This window comes from Canis lupus, chromosome 5 (genome assembly GCF_003254725.2).
Source record: "Canis lupus dingo isolate Sandy chromosome 5, ASM325472v2, whole genome shotgun sequence".
In the NCBI taxonomy this organism is placed as follows: Eukaryota; Metazoa; Chordata; class Mammalia; order Carnivora; family Canidae; genus Canis; species Canis lupus.
Window position 1 is genome coordinate 10,832,798 of NC_064247.1, and position 19,557 is coordinate 10,852,354.

General features: G+C 52.5%; 1 protein-coding gene across 15 annotated transcripts in view; it reads right to left on the reverse strand.

The window, feature by feature from the left end:
* The window catches only part of GRAMD1B (GRAM domain containing 1B), a 236,148-nt gene that overhangs the window by 12,419 nt on the left and 204,172 nt on the right, over positions 1-19,557 (reverse strand). For 14 of the 15 annotated variants that reach the window (XM_049109832.1, XM_049109837.1, XM_025465167.3 and 11 more), the window contains 12 exons: positions 15,280-15,364; positions 14,601-14,704; positions 13,773-13,868; positions 12,383-12,463; positions 9,704-9,819; positions 7,778-7,934; positions 6,458-6,647; positions 4,339-4,482; positions 3,253-3,371; positions 2,962-3,104; positions 1,478-1,581; positions 663-866 (listed from right to left, as the gene is read on the reverse strand). In XM_049109832.1, the coding sequence (XP_048965789.1) occupies positions 663-866; positions 1,478-1,581; positions 2,962-3,104; positions 3,253-3,371; positions 4,339-4,482; positions 6,458-6,647; positions 7,778-7,934; positions 9,704-9,819; positions 12,383-12,463; positions 13,773-13,868; positions 14,601-14,704; positions 15,280-15,364 (1,543 nt within the window). Of the gene's footprint in view, positions 1-662; positions 867-1,477; positions 1,582-2,961; positions 3,105-3,252; positions 3,372-4,338; positions 4,483-6,457; positions 6,648-7,777; positions 7,935-9,703; positions 9,820-12,382; positions 12,464-13,772; positions 13,869-14,600; positions 14,705-15,279; positions 15,365-18,738; positions 19,037-19,557 lie in introns of those variants that run through there. The other variant, XM_049109836.1, reaches the window with a different exon arrangement.

Genomic DNA, 19,557 nt, shown 5'->3' on the forward strand with positions numbered 1-19,557 from the left:
AGAGTCGGTTTATTCACATACCATGCTAGTCAGAAATCCTATACATAAGGGAGTGCTCTGGTTGAGGCTGACAGGGTTGGACCCAGAAGGCTGCCACCCTCCTCTCCTGTGCCCCTCCCAAGGAACACCAGGGTGTGCAAATCATGGCCTGAAAAATACTGAATCAGTGGTTTTTTGAGGCCTCTTATGGCTACAGGCCACCATGTCTGAATGAAGACACGAGGTTGTGCATGGTTGGATGGGAAGAGGAAGACCTGTCAAGGGAGTCCTTTGCCTGCGATGGCAGGTCCTGGGTGGGCCTCTGGGGGCCAGGTGAGAGGGGCTGCCTCGGACTCCCTGACGTTTGTGTCGGGAGGTCATCTCTGGCCTGAGCTGTGGCTGCTCCCTGGTGCATTTGCCAAAAACTTGGAAGCTGTTCATTTGAGTCCATCAAGACGGACCTGGGAACTTCTGTTCAGCAGACACTGAGGAACTTGAGTCCCTTTAGTAAAGGGCAAAGCGAACTAGGCGGAGCTTCGGGAGGCTGAATAAGGAGTTAGGTGCAAACTATATCCAATCTATACCCAAGGATGCGAGATGAGAGCGGACGTGTGTCTCGGCACGGGCACACAGCTCTAGCCCGGGGCCCTAAGCCAAGCCGCCCATTCCCAGCTGGCACGCACCTGCCACGTGTTTGATCCTGTGGCCCACATCTTCATCAGTGGGTGTGGTGACGGGGCTCATCACCTCTTCCAGGTGCGGCACCCGCAGGTGGGCATGCGGACGCTTCCTCCTCCGTACCGTCGGGGCCTTGCTGGTCTTCTCTTTGGGGGACTGTCTGTGCATCTCAGCCAGGTAGGTGCTCTCCGTTTTGGTCAGCTCGCTCTCTGCATGAGACAGAAGGCCATCCGTCTCTACCTCCAGCTCGGCGCACCGGCCTCCGGAAACAACTGTTTACTCCTAGAGCTCAGCCCTCTCTAATAAGAGAACCGTCTTCCCACACTGCGCTGGGATGCTGCCTGCGAGGACACGGGTCCCTTAGGGATGGCCACAAGCCTCAGGAAGTACCACTGGGATGCAGCCCCACCCAAACCCCTCTCCTGGGCTGCTCAACATTGTGCAGAGACACAGGTTCCCAACATCTGCACCTCACGTAGACAGTTTGGGGTGCATCGCATTCCCAAATGGATGCATTCATAGGCTCTTCCTTTCCATAAGTGTATTACCGCCGGTGTGACGAGATGTAACATCATGTGCGGGGGCGGGGGGGAGATCACAGGTCCCATAGTAGTTACAGGCAAAGCCTCTTGGAAAACGCACAGGTCCACAGACATGCCAAATTCTGTATCCATTCCTGGGGCCGCCGTAGGGAGCCCATGACACCCCCCACCATCTGGATCTGGCCCCCACTTCTGTGCTTCCCACTCCCCCGGAACGGCGGCCGCTGAGCAGCTGAACCGGAGTCTGCAGTTCAACCAATGGCTCAGCCCTTGCTCACCGAGGTGGCGGAAGTAGTCCTCCAGCCCACTCCAGAAGTTCTTCTCGATGAACGTTTTCACTAAGCCCCAGGGCTGTTTTCGATAGCGCAGCTCCGTGGAGACCCTGCAGGACAAGCCAGGCATGGGTCAGCCTTTCCTGGGCAGACCCTCCGCTGCTGGGAAAGGGGTTTAAGTGCAAAGCAGCATCACATCGGTGCTGCACTTGGCGAGGTGAGAAGCCCCTTCACGCCACACCCGCTAGGCCAGCCAATCTCCCCGGCCACCTTCAGAGGCCAGCGGAATCAGCGGGTTGATCCTTATTTTACTATTTTTTAAAAAGATTTTATTTACTTATTCATGAGAGACACAGAGAAAGAGAGGCAGAGACACAGGCAGAGGGAGAAGCAGGCTCCTTGCAGGGAACCCCAATGGTGGACTCGATCCCGGGACCCCAGGATCATGCTGAAGGCAGGCACTAAACCACTGAGCCCCTGAGGCGCCTCTGAGCCTCACTTTATAAGTGAGAAAATGGGAGTTCTAGAACAGTCCAGGAGACCAGAGAGGGGCTAACAAACAGGGTTCCTGACTCCAGACCCATAGTTCTTTCATGAGGCCACGCCGCCTTCTCCGGATGGTGCCAGGCGGCCGGCCAGCCACGGGGGTCCTTCGTCTCTTCTGCAGAGACTTACAAGTCCCAACCAGGCTCTAGGGCTCTGTCACTCCGACCTTTAGGAGAGTGACTGGCCGCCGGCCCTGGCTCCTGCCTCTCCACACCACCACCTTACCAGCTCTTGCTTTTTTCCAGGCATTCCCTCTCCCAGTCACAGGTCCCTCTGCTGCCCACGCTGCTCGCACCCCAGCCCCTTCCCCTCTTCCTGTGTCACGGCTGCTCCCAGGGTATGCTCCCCTTTTGAAGGCTGCCTGGCCCTCTCCCCGCTGTCCTCGGGGACAGCAGGGCCTGACCTGGGCATGCCAATGCTTCTGAGTCACCTCACCCCCACTCTACCCAGCAAGCGTTCATGGGATTGCGGGCGGGCGCCTTTCTGTAGAGGCTTATCTGAGGTCAGCAAGCTGCCTCTGCGTGAACTGGACAGAAAGGGGGTCTAATCAGGAGACTCTCCAAAGAGGCTGGAAGTGAGAAGCCCAGACCCTGTGCGGGGAAGGATGGTGGAGGCAAGAGGGAGAAGAGGGGAGGGAGGGAAGTGAAGGGAGGAAGGAGGGAGTGAGGGAGGCGTAGATAGAGACCAGCACAGGCACCAAAACTAAATAAATTAAAAAAAGAAATATATATATATATATATATATATATATATATATATAAAAGAATACGATGAGAATAATGCAGGCCTTTCTGAGACGTGGGTGGTTCAGAGCTTCTCGATTCCCGACAGGTCTCTCTGTAGCCTTTCACCAAACCCCTGTTCTATTGCAACCCCACGAGCAAGGACACCCACGCCCACCAGGAACACCCTGGGAACCCACGCAGCCCCTCCAGATGCCACACCTGAGTCGACTCTTGTTCCGAGCCACGCGGGTGAGAGTGTAGCGGTTGATGGTGTAGAAGTAGTCGTGGTAGGGCACGTCGTGCGTGAGGACCTCGGCGTCTATCACGTAACATTCACTCTCTTGGCTCGCCTTGTACATGGTCTGTGGGGAGAAGGGTCCGTGGCACAAAACACAAGAGAAGCAGGACGGGAACGGCACCGCCCTTGCTCCGCTCCCCACGCTCCCCCGCCGTGCACGTGCAGGGCCCCGACACTCGTGCCACTCGCCCAGGCCCCTGCCCTTGACTCACCTGCGTCTCCCTGACGGTGGCAGTTTTAGGGGCCAGAGGGTTGGTAAGGGTGATGGTGTAGAGGATCACTCGGCTCTGGTTTCCATTCTCTTCCTTCTTCCATGGATGGAAGATGATATCTGAGGGTGGGGAAGAGCCCCGGAATGAGGGAGGGAAAGAGGCATGCCCTGGCCACGTCTGAATCTCCCCTCCCAAGTGAACTCTTGACTATACTGATTGCTGCCTGGCCCCCAAAAGGAAGCAAATGGGAGCCCGAGGGCCCAGGGAGGAGGGTGGGAGGCGCAGGGAGTGAAAGCAGAAAGAGGCTCATTGTGGCATTGCCGAAATTCTACACAGGCCTCCAGAATGCTGATTGTTCCCGGGGCTGGGACAGGCGGTCTCGGGGCCACCTGCGGGGGTGCTGGCAACACTGGAGTCACTGTGACAAGGGCCCGGGATCCTTGGGAACAAGCCCTCTCCCCTGAGGCGTGCCCTCCCGGTGCCCTCAGCCTGCCCTCTCCTCCTGGCAGAGGGCGACGCTGATGTCAAATGCCCTCGCACAGAGTCGGATGCCCAGCGGCTCTGCTAGGCCAGAGCCTCAGTCCGTGCGTGGGGCAGAGCCAGGGCAAGGGGAGGAGACAGGAGCACGCAGGTATGAGGAGGGCCGTGCAGAGTCCTGGATGGGAGTCCTGGCTCGGGCCCTACAGAGGTGCACGGCCCTGGGCAAGTAAGAAAGGTCGGAGTTCTGGCTTCATGGGTACCCCGGGGCCCGCAAGGCTCGCACATCCGGCAGATCCGGGTTACACGAGATGATGTAATGCGCTCGGCAGGCCATGGAGGCTGAGCAGTAAGGGGTCGAGGCTACTCTTTGCTACACGGTGAGCCCTGGGAGGGCGACTCGTTGGTGAGCCTTTGGGGCCTGGCGCACAGTGGGCGAGCGTAAGGCTAAGCCGTGGGGGAAGGAGTAGTGAGCAGGGCCCTGGCACGGGGCTGGAAAGAGGGTGTCCCAGGGCCATGGGGGGTGGGGGTGCGGGGAGACTTGGAGAAGAGGAAAAAGGGTGGCCCTAAAGGGAAGGGACGGGAGGCGCTGGCCCTGGAAAAACTGACCGGAGAAGCGCCGCTGCTCCATGAAGTCCCGCTGGAAGGGCGAGTCGGTGAACAGCAGGTCATAGAGCTTGTCCACGCTGAAGTTGAAGACCTCATTCACGTACTGCCGGCCACTCAGGTCCTCATAGAAGGCCTGGACCTCCCCTGCACAGAAGAGGATGAGGAAGTAGAGACTGGGGGCGGAGGGGTGGGTGGCCCCAAGGACACCCCCAGAGCACTTATGCAGCATTGGCCACCAAGGGTCAAGGGCGGCCGGAGTGGGTAGTGGCTCGTGACTGTGCATGTGTCCAACTCCTCTGTCGCTGATGTGCACACAACTCACTGGGCGTTCTCTTCATCCCGCCTTTGCAGAGACTATGGGAACATACTATTTGCTTTTACATTTTCAAGCCTTCCTAATTAAGCTGATCTTAGACTAAAATTTCAATAAAGGATTATTTCCTGAGCTTCCCTGCACCCAGACACTTCTGTTATCCAGAGCCTGTAAGTTAAGCACAACTGACAACACACGGCATTGCAACCACGGCACAGGTGCATCAAAGGGACACGGATTCATCTGTAACTACCTCTTCATATAAAAAAAGCTTTTGGGGCGCCTGGGTGGTTCAGTGCGTCAAGCCTCTGCCTTCGGCTCAGGTCATGCTCTCAGGGTCCTGGGATCCAGCCCTGTGTCGGTCTCCCTGCTCAGAAGGAGACCAGCTTCTCCCTCTCCTTCTTTTTTTTTTTTTTTTTTTTTTATTTATTCATGATAGGCACACAGTGAGAGAGAGAGAGGCAGAGACACAGGCAGAGGGAGAAGCAGGGTCCATGCACCGGGAGCCTGATGTGGGATTCGATCCCGGATCTCCAGGATCGCGCCCTGGGCCAAAGGCAGGCGCCAAACCGCTGCGCCACCCAGGGATCCCTCTCCCTCTCCTTCTGCCTGCCACTCCCCATGCTTGTATGTGTTCCCTCTGTCAAATGTATAAATAAAATCTTTAAAAATTTTTTAAAAATAAAATAAAAGCTTCTAAGGCTGGGCTGGACTGTAGGGCCGTGATCTAACCACACAAGGTCTGCTCCTCTTCTCTAAGGCAGCCTGTTTCCCCCAAGATTTCAATGCTTGTCACTTTTCTCAGGTTTCTACCTGCTCCCGGAGAACGTGCCTGTGTGCTGCTAAAGTCCCGGCACTCCTCCTAAGCCCTCGGCACCCCATAGTCCCTAATTACTCCACCTACGGAGGCTGGCATGTGGTCTCAGGCAAGATGCTGACATTCCTGGAGCCCCTGTGGCTCAGAAACATTGTAGGGGGCTGGTAACTGTACAGGATAAACACTATGTGAGCACAGTGGGGGGACAGTCACGTCTAAGTGAATGGCACCCCTGTTGTTGTGCAGTACCCAACCTGTGCAATCCTTTGCACTGGCCCTGCGTCCTAGATGGGAGTGGGGAAGCCTTTCCAGGGGACCACAGGAGAAACTGTCCACAGATGTTTCAATGAGCACCATCTGCATACAGGCGCTAGTCCTAGCCTTCCATCAAGTCACTGGATCAACCCATTTCATGAATACCGACAACAAGGCCTCTCGGCCCCAGAATGCCAGAGGCAGCACATTCCCAAGGTCCTAGAAGCTAACCCGATGCAGGAGTGAAGATACGCTACCTAGAAATACGAGAGAGAAGGGCAGATTGCAGAGTCCAAGTGAGTCCAAGTGACCCAGCAAGACCTTTTCTTGCAGCCTGGTGGTCTGAAAACCCAACACTGGAGTCACTGAAGCGAGCTTCTATTAAAATCGCATTATTCCTGGGAAACAGCTGACTGGCACTTTCCTGTGGCATATGAACACTGCCTTGCCTTGCATCTCTACGAGGAACAGAGCCGGGGCCAACAGGCAGGTACGTTTAGTGACAAGACTGGGTGGCAGGATAAAGCGATCCATCGAGTAAAGACAGACAAATATGGAATGATAAGGATCCTGTGGGGACTATCTGGAAAAATGTGTGTCTGCCAATGACAAATAAACCCACCCTCCCACCAGAAACCCAGAGACTGGCTCCAGCCTCCCTACAGGGACATCCTGTTGGCCTTCAAAATGGAGAGAGGCGAGGCTGCCCCGCACACCCAGTTTCAAACGCCCACCTTCATCGTGGGTGTCAGAAGAGTCACTAAGCTCAGTGGGAATGTCCTCATTGTCATTGAAGTCCAACGAAGGGGAGGTCACAGGCGCAACGATCTCAATCTTCTCTCCAATGATGTTGTCAATGGCAAGCTCCTTCTCCAGCGACCCATCGCCCTCCAGCACCTCCTCCTCCAGGGGCAGGCCGTCGAACTGGGGTGGAGACAGAGCAGTCACCCAACAGGTGCCACCTGCTTTGGGTCTCCTCTCTGAAGGGAGATTAGGGACCTGGCCTTGGGTACCCTCCCGTTCACACAGCTGCTCAGGAGCTGGGCCGGAGCCGTGGGCTCCTGTCGTTTTCCCCAGCTCTGCCATGGAAGACAGAACACAGCAGAAGGTTCCTTGTCCTGCTCACCATCACAGAGCACACAGAAGCCTGGGCAGGGAGCAGGGTTAGCCCTCTCGGTCTCTGCTCCCTTCCTGGAGCCACTCACCCACCATGCTACATGTCAGCCTGCCTCTCACTAGCACTCGCCTGCCAAGACGCTCCACAGCTTCATAAACATTTTTTAATTCATTCTCCTCTTAGCCCCAGAAGGAAATAGATACGAGCCTTTATATTTGTAAGATAGCCTCAGAGATGGAAAATGGAGAGATCAGGACCAGGTAAATGATGTTTTCATTCTAAGGCCAGGTGGTCTGACCCCCACCCACCCAAGCCACTGGAATATGAGGCTCCCCTTTCCGGGGAGCCCTCTCATTCTTCTACCTGCCAGCGCACACCTGACACTTCCTTCACCAAGCTTCCTTCCATCCCCTCTGTAACCAAGTGTCAGAGAACAAAGACCTTTCTTGACACATTTTTACCTCTTTTGTGAAGTCTAGCGCAGCAGTATAATAAATCGGGAGTGTATGATACTGGAAACTCAAAAACTAATTGTTGAATGAGGGAACAGATAACAGGTCCATAGTCCTAGAGTCACGTATGATTTTGACTTCAGATCAAGGCAGTTTAAAAAAACAAACAAACCCAAACACCTGGGATAGTTCCCCACTGAGGGGCTGATGAGGAGCCTTCCACCAAGAGCAAAGCTCACACAATGGAGCGTGTGATGGTTTTCATCGGCTCGGAAGCCAAACAAAATCTTGCATCCAAGGCACTGAGAACCCGACTCTGGGTCCTGGGACCTCGCCATCAGAACAGAGAGCCCATCGTCTCCAGGATGCCTCCTTGGCTAAGCCGACCACAGTGTAACCACCCTCCCTTCTATCCGGTCCCCAGGCCAGGGTCCTGCGGAGTTAGCTCAGCTAGGAAACGCTGGCCACAGTCTAATTGCCCATACCGAGACGGGGGCTTCGCTGCTTCCTGTGGAGGTCAGTGTGCTGTTGGTGATGGATTTCTTGGGTAGCTGCGGACTGGCATCTGGCTTGGTCTCGATGCTGCTTTTGGATGAGCTGTCATTCACTTCATTTTCTTCCACGGGGATCTCCTCACAGTAGCTGAGAGAAGACACCACGCATCCCCGTTAACCTCAGTGGCCAGGACCACCGACTATTCTAAGGACCTCAGGTCTCTCTATCCATCCCAAACTATGGGCTTTCTTGCTTCTTTGCTTTGCAGATGACCTTCCTCTGGACACCATCCCCCTGGCTACACCGCTCTCCTGAAACCTCCTCCCGACCTCGCACTCCCCTCCCGTGTACGATTTCTGCCTCCAAAGTCACCTTTTCTATGCACTCTCCTTAGATTTAACCCTATCCAAACTATGACCATTATGTGTCTTAAACTATCTTTCTTCCACTGGCATTCCATCCCATCCCAAGCGGACCACTGACAGAAACACCTGGGCTCTGAGCATACATTTTATTTCCCACACAGTGATGAGGACCAGACCCTGCACCAGCATGGTTTGGTGATAATGCACAATTTCTGGATCCTAACTAGTGAGCTTCTTTGTCTGGGACACCTGAAAGGGAACCCTCCCAGAGATAAAGGTGAACGCCCTTCTAGGGACACTTCAGGGATGTCACTGTGGCCTCTCCCAAGGGAGAAACCATCCTGGTCATCAACATCTGACTTACACTTTACCTTTGACCCCACCTGGATACATGACAGCTCTGAGTAACCCATTACAGGCCTCCTAAAGATAATCATACAGATATTCACAGAGATTAAGAGATTCCTTCCACACACCACCACCGAGCCTCCACCCACCTCCCCACCTCGAACATGCTAGAATGGCTCCAAGATCCCATCTTTCTCAACCCATCAACAGCACAAGATACAGTGATGCTTCCTTCTCCTAAAGCTTCCTTCCCTTGGCTTCGAGATGAGAGCTCTCCCTGTGTTCCTCCGACCTGGCTGCTTGTTCTTTCAGAATTTCTTTTGCTGCTTCTTCCTTTTGTTGAGTGCTCCTAGGCCGACCTTGAACTTCTTCCCATGTTCATCCAGCCACTTGACGGTTTCAGCTAATCTCATGGCTGCCCCCCCTCATAATTCCCAAATTGATATCCCTAACCCAGCATTCCTTGGTGAATGTCACACTCACATACACAAATGTCTGTGTGACATCTCCACTTGGCCAGCAGTCATCTCAAACCCAACTTGATTGATCTTCCCCCAAAGTCTGGTCTATAATACTGTCCATCTCGGTTTGGAACAGCTCCAGCCTTCCGGTTGGTAAATCCAAGAAAACGTTAAAGCCATCTTTGGTTCTTTTCCAATCTGTCAGCAAATCCTTCAAAATATACCTGCTTCCACTTTCAAAATGTATTCACCAACTAACTGCTTATTGCCATTTCTACTGCTACCCTCCTGGCCCAAACCACCTTCACCTCTCATCTAAACGATCTAAATTATTCAATAGCCTCTTAGCCCGTCTGCCCCTGTTCCTCCCTGGTATATCTATTTTCAATCCAGGAGCCAGAGTGAGCCCGTTAAAATGTTAAGTCAGATCTTATCAATTACCAACTCAAAAGCCTTCCCAGGGCTTCCCAGCCCACTCTGAATAAAATCCAATCATTGCACTGGCCGAAGGGTCCTCAGAATGTAGCCCTTGGCCTCCTCACCTCTTTCTGCCTGCCCTTTGTTCATTCTGCCCAGTCACCCACTTGCTATTCCTTCTGCCTAGGAGGGTCTCCCCACAGGTACCCTCACTTCCTTTGTGGACTCACTTAGACATGGTTCCCCAGTGAGGCTGTCACCCCTCCACCCATCCCAGCCCCTCTTGGGAGAAGCTCCCTGGGCAGCTACCCTTAGTCTTGCTCACCCCATCGTGTTGAAGTCGTCATCAGGGGGCACGTAGTCCTCATCGTCACTGGTCAGGCCCAATTCATTCCCATAACACTGGTGGACAAAGTGCCAGAGCTCCTTGGGGCACAGGGGCTGCAGGGGACAACAGAGCGACTCTGACCCTTCCTTCCTCGGGAACCCACTCTACCCAGGGGCACTGAGTTGAGCTGGACTCCCCTGGGGGCAGGAGAAGCTGGCTTCCACTCTCCCTTGCCTGTACTAAGAAGAGAGCAGCGCCTCCTCCACTCCCTCCTTCCTCCTCTCAGGATCACAGCGAAGACGCCCATCCTTCACCTAAAAATATGGCTTTCAGCAAAGCCAGGAACCTGGCCCTGTTCCCACAGCTCAGGTTTGCATAATGGGATCAGCTGACCCCTTAAGGATGGTTAACTATCCATCTTTGCTCCTACGGATGAGGTCAAGCATTGAGTGTGATAAATCCATGTTACTCTTGGAGCCAAGGTGATCCCAGGGCTTCTGATTTGGACTTGATGCCTTGAGCCAGTCTCCCGGACCCACATTAATCTCCCAATACTAACAGTGGCCACTCCATAGTTGGGACAGTTCCCGTGGCTGGAAAGAAGCCTACGTTCTCAGAATTTCAGGGGCCTTAAAGATCATCACAACCAACCCTCTCTTGGCTACCTGAGTACTTCCTTCTTTATTCTCCAACAGAATCAGTTTGCCTACAGTGGTATGGACTAGTTCCAGTTTCTTATTTCCAAGGGTATCTACACGCCCTCCCCAAAAGCACTGTCCTGAGAAAAGTGAGCTCTCGTGGTTTGGATTTTTGGGAAAGGGGCAACAGAACGTGGAAGAGGGATGCCTGGTGGGAACACGCATGAGCTGTAAATTGGGAGGAGGAACAGAAGGTGACGGTGCGGCCAGTATGTGAAAAAGAGGGCAAAAGCTAGAGAAAACCAGAAGGCATCAAAACACAAAGAAGCATTTTAAATCAAACGTCAAGAATGTTTCCCATCAACAGATCTGATAAGGGATCTGAGAATTTCCGAGCCCATCCTCCCAAGGCGTGGTTTAGGAAGCAGGCAGTGCCAGGATGCCATGAGCCAGCGCTCTGGTTTTGTGACTGAGAAGTGCCCAGAACGGCAGAGTCAAGGATGCCCTCTGAGCCGGCAGGTGCTGGCCCTCACCGAGCCAGTGGGAGGCATCGTCTTCTCTTCCCTCGGGCCCTCCTGCCTCCTAGCCCTGGCCCTTATGTAGACCATTCACCCCACCTGGGACACACATCTGCCTCACTGCCCCACCACATCCTCCCCTTTGTCACAATTTCCCTGCTGTCTGTGCCCTTCTCTGACCAATCTACCTGGCTTGGCTTGTCTGCCTACAACCAGGACAAGGACAATCAGCAGACATCTACCTTGTGGGAGCGTCTGCGAACCATGTGGGCGATGCTCTGTCTTATTCAGAAATGACCGTGGTTGTGAACTCAAGATCCAAACTTCCCAGTGGAGGTTCAAGCATATGATCATTTTACTATTATCAATGGCTCATCAGGGCTACAGATCTCAGCTCACATTAGTTACCTGGATTTGTGCCAGGGCTCTAGGCCTTCAGGTTAGAAGAAATTCTAAATAATAAATTCTGCTCCATTTACTTTAGGTTGTTTTGGAGTCAAGGTATGTACATGTGTGTCATATATATGTAATATAATTGTAACCGTATAACTTTTCTATTACACCTCTTTTCCTGGTTTGGAGGCTGTTTCTCAACATCCCCCAGTATCAGAGCGGGAGTTCTCTAAGGAATGCGGCTGTGATATCGCCAATATCTGTGCCCCCTCACAGTCCTTCAGATACTGGAGAAGTCAGACTGGTGTCTGTATAAACTCTATTATCCTATTTGCTGTATTTCTGATGCACTGGCATCTGAGGCCTTGTGGACTGGGGAGCGAATACCCACCCCGGGATTAGCTAATTCCAGGAGACAGAAAACAACTCACCCAGAAGCGCACCTTTTATATATAACCGGCCGATCCAAAGCCTAGACCCTCAACCACCCTCTTTCCCAGATCCTTACAGTCCGGGCCAACGTCACCCGGTCTCAGGTACCCCAGGGACAGGCAACCAGAGAGGGTCTCTATATCCTGAAGCCTGATGGGATTATTCGAGCTGGCCAATCCTAAACCTGGCTGGCCTGCTTGCCCTGCCTCACCCATTCCTTCCTGCAAAAAAACACAATCAAAGCTCTTGCCCGTGGTTTCCCCTCGCTCTCTCTGCCTCCTGACTGACCCTGGCTGCTTTCACTTCCCATGTGTTTCTGAGGTTGTGACCTGCCTCTCTGCCGCTACGAAACTGCGAGTATAAACACCGATTCCTTCCTGATGGTCCTTTCCACCTCCGTGGGTCTCACCGACCTGGTGAAAGCAAACCCTGGTATGTTTTAGAACGGTGGAGCTGAAACTGCCCAAAGTCGACCAGGGCAGCAATGAGGCTGTTCACACACCGCCACCAGGAGGAGAATACGTGACTCAAAGCACATCTGGGGACTTCCAGAACCTTGAGGACACGTGGGCTGCTCTGGAGCTAGCCCACGTCACAGTGAAAGCATGCTCTCCACAGGGCCCTCACTCCAGGGGAAAGAATGTTCTAGATTGATGTGTGTCCTGAGGCCCAAGGAAGGGATGGGCAGCACTTACCTTTTCAAGGAGTGCATTTTGCCAGAGTCGGAACATCATCATATACGTCCTATCCCGGGCCCCAAATGAAGTGAAAAAGTGCTAGATCGGAAGAGAACACAGCAAGAGGTGCCTGGTAAGACTCACACACTAAGGGAGGGAGATAGGGCGCTTTGTCCTTCTAAGAAAAGCTACTGACTTCATCCCCAAATATTATGGACTCGGTTGTCCGTGACCATGATGTCAAGGTACTCTAGTGACGGGGACTGGTCCACGGGGCCCAGGTACCTGGCACTTTCAGGTCCCCACTGCCACTAAGTCCTGCAGGATTCACCCCTGCTTTCCACGGTGCTTCTCCCTCTGTGGAGGTTTCATCTCCATAAAGCAGTTTCCTTCACCACTGACTACAACCGGGTTAAGCGGTGAGCTGTGAGCTAGCCCTTTGGGATGGAGAAGACAAACCCACTACCCCACTCACCCTCTCATCTGCTAATTCGACAAATATTTGACTGTCTGGGATACGATTTTACAGCAGTCACCACAGAGACTCCTCTTTACTGTGCCTTACACATTAGTGGGGACCCTTTATAACACGCAGGAAGGAAATGTGGGAAACCAGATTTTACTGAACACGATCCAAGGGCTTCACGAGTGCTGCTGCTTCATTTAAACCACATGAAAACCTTGGAAAATAAACATAACTGCTAACACCTAATGAGAAATAGGCTGGTGGGATTAGGTGACTTCTGTAATCACAAAGCTGATCCGTGCCGGCAACAGAATTCAAACCGAAGACTATCTGACCCCAAATCTTATGGTTGTTATCACCACTGAACTGCCCGAGTCCAAAGGCTCTGTAGACCTGTGTTCAGCAGAGACCTAGTCCACCCCTAAGCCCCAAAGCTGTCGGTCTCCGGGCTCTGGTGAAAGGGAGATGATCCTCGGGCCACATTTCCCCCATGGCGGCATGGACAATCCACTTCCTACCAGACTCTTCGTCCCTTCCAATGAGCTATGCCGATACCTAACAACTTATATGTTTGCACAGCACTTCATAATTTACTGTTTTCAAATCTGTGATGTCACTTCAAGCGTCTGTTATAGGAAGAACTAGCTCCATGTTATACATGAGCAAACTCATGTTGAGAGACGTTACATACCACACCCTTGAGACTCAAGTTCAAGTGCTCTGGCTCCAAGTCGAATCTATAGACCTTCCGTACTTGCCCGTGCTCAGACTTGAAACACCCTGATCCAATGGAGTTGGTCCCTGCAGTCTGTATCACTTTACCTTCCCCTTCCCCCATCCTCCTGGATCCCACATTCAGGCCACTGAAGGACAGAAATACAGAAGTAGGGGGTCTGGGGCAGTGGGGGGTTGAAGGGCCAAGATTAGACTCCACTCACTTACCTTTTCTGAGTCAGTGCAAACTTGAATGGCATTGGGAATGAGGCGAGCTGTTTTTTCTTTAGTCATGGAGCAGATGTCTTTCAAACGTACAGTCAGCTGGCACCCCCAGAGGGACAGAGAATGGATAATAAGCAAGAAGAGACATTAATTGAGTCGGCAACGGATGTTCACATGGCATCAGTTCCGAGAGAGGAAACCAGACCTCACCTACATATCTCTATACCTGGGAGGGACCCCCCCACCCCACCAGAGACCATCTGGTTTAGGCCCCTACATCACAGAGGCCACAGAGCGAGATGATGGCTGAGCCTCGCCTACAGCCCAACAGTGGCTCAGCTGATGTCCACGGGGCCTTCCTTTTCACATCCACACAGTCTGATTACTGTGCAGAGACCCCATCACTGCTCGCCACTTACAGAAACCCACAACGATGGCACTGGATAGAACCATAAAAGTCACCCATTCTATTTTATAAGATAAGGAGGCAGAGAAAGAACAAAGGACTGGCCTAATGACACACTGCTAACTAGCTGGAGAACCCAGATAACGAACCACCCTGGGCGCCAAGGCCAATGCCCCTTTTACTCAACCATTCTACCTTCTGCAGCGACCCCTGCCGAATACTCACCTGCATTTGCCAAAAGCAAATGCTCTCTTGGGGCGGGGTGCAGGGGAAGACATGGCAGAGGAGATCTATCCCTCCAGACTTGGGCAATGTGCTTTTAGGAATTATGTAAAGGTGTGGGTAGAGCAGGAAGTCAACAAAAAAGGGAAGAGTGGGAGCAGCTTGCCCAGTCCTAGCCTGGCGAGCAAGCCCCAGGTCTTTACCAGAGTTTCCCAGCGGAAGATGTTGCTGTAGAAGCAGATCCAATTTTCAGAGAGGTAGAGTCGGCCCTGAAGAAGAATGTCTCTTTGGAGTGCACATGAGTAATCTGCGGTAGGATGGGGGACAGAGGAGCTCAGAGACAGGAAAGCATCTTTAGCAAACCTACAAATCAGGCATGCCATCTCTCCCACTGGCCCTGGGGGGAGCCCCACTGCCTACAATGTCCTAGGTGGGTGAGCCACTTGAACTAGTGCCCAAGGAATTCCCTAGCATCTCATGTGATATGAAATACACTGCTACTGTCTAGAGGCAGAGGGATAGATGAGATGGCAGAGAGGCCAAGAAAGTCAGAGGGAGAAAAGGCCAATAAAAGGCAACTAACACCCCTCCCCCATCCAAGTGACTCCAACTCTTCACTCCTGGGTCATCTGCAGAGGTAAGAGTGGCAGTGACTCACTCCAGGTTGGGCTCTCTGCCAAGGTCACCACACACAGCCCAGCCCTAAGCCCTCAACCACTGGGGTCAGTGCTCTGGACATCTCTCCCTGCTCCCAGACAGATGTGCTTCCTTGGCTTGGCTCTTAGGTGTGGAACCTCAAGACAGAAGCAGCCTGAGTGCTGTCCTTGGGACACCCACACTTCCTTCCTGCTCCCTTCCCCGCTCCCAGGTCTCCTGGCTCACCCACAATGAGGCGCTCCGTGTCTGGAAGTTGCTTAAACAGCTTTCTGAAGTCTTCATTTCTCTGCTTGTAAGTTGGGCTTAACACCTGCATGACAATGACCAAGGTTAGCAGGATGTTCCCAGGTTCTGTGGGGTTGGGGAGGAAGATATAGGAAGAGCACCTGCTTCATGTCCAAAAGGCAAAGATAAGGCTCTGTTCTCACACAGTAGCCTGGTTAGGCAAAGGGGGGGTTGGGTACGCATGGAAAAACACCATGGAGACAATCTGACACTCTGAAAGGGTTTGTACCCGGTGTCCATCAATGAGAAAACATCAAACATACTAAGCAGGGCCCAGATTATGTCCCAAGAGGAGAAAAGGAAGGAGGGACACCTCCAGGGAGCTTCCTGGGACCCACCATGAGATCTGTTGCTGTCCTGCTTCTGCTGGCAGTAAGTACCACCCTGACACCCCACAGGGCGCCCCTAGCCCCACAACCAGACCCAGAATATGATGGTACTCAGTGCACCCTTTGGAAGCAGTGGTTATCAAGACTGGCAGTAATGTAAGAATCGGCTATGTAAGAAATAAGAAATTCATGAGTGGAAAAAAAAATCGTAAAATTTAAGATTACTATGTTGTTTTATGTCCATTCTATCTCAGTAAAATGGGGTAGGGGGGGCGTAAGAACTATACTTTGCCAAGAATGAATTTTTAAAAATCATAAAACTAGTCCTAGAATAAGCACACAAGTAGAGAATTTAAAAGCATATGTGGTAACTAGAGGCACCCAACCTTCACTCCCTCTCCACCCTTTACAAGATTATCTAATCCAATCCTTACATTATTAATGAAGAAACGAAGGCCAGAGAGGAGACCCCTGCCCAAGATTCCCCAAGCTGGTCAGTGGCAAATTTCTGGATCCCTGGTCCTGTGCTCACCTCTCACCACTCCCTGTGCCACCAGATGACCCTGTGCCCACTTAGCTTTTTGGGTGCCTCCATGGAGACCCATACCTGTAAACTACCTTAGCAAATCCTTCTTGGAAATGCCATCAGCCAGCGGAATAGACAAGAATCCTGATCTTTCCAAGCTTACAGTCTTAAAATGAAAAAAAAAAAAAAAAAGAAGTATAGCCTGTGGATGAAAGGCACCCACGGATGATTCATGAAGACCAGTGCACAACCCAGGAAGGGGCACGCATCACAACAGAGAAACATCTGTACTCCACCCAGGCGAGTCACTGACCAACCTACTCATGCCGGGAGCACACGCTTGCAGACTGTTCTGGTGATGGTGACAGATAGGTCTTGGCCATCTCCACTCACTTTCCTGGGAACCCACTGGTGGATTCGATCCAATGCGGCGACAATGAGATGCACTTTAGACTGTTCATTTTTGGCTTTCTGCAAAGCCAGCTGGCCCCGGGGCAAGCTCGGGCTGTGGCGTGACCACGTTCAGAGTACACGCTTGACTACCTGAGCTCAGTGGCCCGATGGCTTTTGTGCTAGAGGAGTATTTCAGGAAGTTGGAGGAGGAGAGAGAATGGTATGTCTTCAGTTTGGGGAAGTATTTCCAGAGACAGAGCGAGGACAGTGCTTTCAGCTACTCTGTCTACAGTTTATTTGAATTTTAAACTTCTGTTTTGGCTTGTTTATAAAATGAGCTATACTTGCAATAGTCGATGCCCTGCTACCTTTCCCAAGCCACGCTACGCTGTAGAATCCCAAACTTCAAAGATCACCTGCCATATGTTTAAACCAAGTATTAGGGCCCCCAGGAATGAATATCCAGAAGCCAACCTATCCTCTGGCTTCTATGGCTAGAAAAGACCTCCAGATACTACCTACACTCCTGTGGCCCATGTTAGTTCCAAACCAACACGGACATATCCAATCTGACTGGCGCCCCGGCCTTGCAGGACAGAGCCCACACATTGAAAACCTTTGCATGACCACCTGATCATCAGTAGGTTCCTAACTATGTCTAACTGACCTTCTAGAGCTAGAGCTGAGCTAACGTGAAATGAGTTATCGCCACACGCCATGCATTGCCGTTAGCCCTTCATGTACATCATTTCATTGAGCCACAGACTGTTTTTATTATCCTGTTTTACACCCGACGGAGTCGAGGCAGAGAGGTTAAGCAACTTGTGCAAAGTATGTGGACACTAAGTGGGAGAGGAGAGCATGAACCAAGGCAGTCTGGCCCGGAGCCCCTGGTCCCAAGAGGGAAATAACAGGGGTGTCCCAGCAGAGCACATGCTCTTGGGGATGAGATGTTCACCTACTCTGGGGCCCCCACTAGTCTTTCATGCCCACAAGTGGGTCTTTTTTCCCCAGGGTGGGTGGTAATAAAGCCTGTTTTTCAAGACGACAGAGTCTTAGAAATTGGTTGTAGAACAGTGCAAATGCACTTAAGGCCTCTGAGCTGAGAAATACTTAAAAATACTTAAGATGGTAAGTTTTATGTTCTTTACCACAATGACATTTCTTTAAAAAATGTATCACTCAGGTAGGCCTTCACAGTTACATCGAGCCACTGTCAGCCTGAGGACAGCCCACCAGATGGCCCCAAGCCCCCTGCAGGGGTAACCGGGCATCAGGCATCCAATTCTCTGAAGCCTCCAATTTCTTTCTTTACTTTTTTTTTTTTTTAAGATTTTTTTTTTTTTTTTTAAGATTCATGAGAGACACAGAGAGAGGCAGAGACATAAGCAGAAGGCGAAGGAGGCTCCCTGCAAGGAGCCTGATGAGGGACTTGATCCCAGGACCCTTGGATCATAACCTGAGCCTAACCACTGAGCCACCCAGGTGCCCCTCCCTCCAATTTCTTTTTTTTTTTTTTTCCTCCTCCAATTTCTAATGTGCTTTTTGCACATGGCCACTCTCACATCCTCTCTCATCTCCACCATTTGCAGAGGTGGAGGTGCGTGGCATCTGGCCATTGTCTCTAAACCAAAACTCTAGCTAAAGGAAGGAGCCTCGCCTCTCCTCTCCTCTCCTCTCCTCTCCTCTCCTCTCCTCAGAACAGAGCTGCACCTGTGGGGAGGGGGAGGGAGGGCCACTCCAGCCCTGACCTCTGAACTCGGCCACTTCTACAAAAACTGGCTTGGGTGCAGGTAAACAACCCAGCCTTGTAAATAAATAAATAAATGCCCCGATTCTACGAGGCTGCCAATGTGGATGGCAGGCCAGCCTCTGCCTCCTAGACTCTAAAGTAGAGATGCATCAGGCCGACCTGCCACCATATACCTTCGACACAAGAGACCATGACCCTCTGCCTCCCACCCCTGCAATCTTAAAGCCATCTCCTCTAAAACGGAGGCATGGCTCACCTATTTTAATTTTAAAAGGTCAGAGAATTTTGGTTTAAGGATGGTCAGGTGTAAGGCCCTCGGGGAGCAGGGCCAAGTGGGGAATTACAAGGGTGCAGCACAACTGTCACACAGGCCCAGAGAAGTTGGGATGCACACTCACGGCTGGGACCTCCTCAGATCCATGCCAGTAGCAGAGTTCTGCATCAGCAGGTAAATCTGTAAACTTCTTCAGGTACCACTGCAAAGACTGGGTGTCCTGCTCCAGCAGGAGGCTCCAGAGGACCCCAGACTCTGTCAGAGATTCCATCGCCCTCCACGGCTCCACCTCCCAATGGAGTCCAGCTCCTTGAGCTCCGGTTCCCAACTGTCCCCTCAGAATGAAACAGTCTCGTCTGGGCTGAACGCAGATGGGCAACCCTGTGGCTTCTCGAGGGTCTGTGTGATCTTGACTGGCTTCCTCTTGTCTCCCAGAGCTCCGTTCCCAGCGTGAAGCCTCACAAGTGGGAGGGTGTGGTCAGCATGGTTCGTGGGACAGGCTGGCCAGCCAGTCTCCCATGGCCAGGTTTTGCTTCACCCCACTCAGGCTCCCACGATGTGGCTGGGCTTTGGCTGATGGTGACCCAGAGGGGACGTGGCAAAGTCCCTCCTCCCGGTTAGTGTGGACAGTCACTCCAAGAGGCCAGTTGAGGCCAGAAGATGCAGACAACGCAGCAGGTGCACAGGGCCAGCTGGAGGGCTCCAAACAGCAGGCCGCTGGTGGACAAACCCTGTAGGAAGGGGATGACCCCACAGCCAGGTCCAGAAGTGCAGCCCGCTGATTACTCACACATAGCTCTTAGCTGGTCAGAAACTCCAGGGACAGAATGCGCTCCCAGCTCCCCAGCTGCGTCTGGCCTGTCCCATAAGGCCGTTCACGGTGCAATCTGTCCTCTGGGCGGGCACTGGTCCCTGTGACTCACAGCCCTCTCCCAGGCACAGC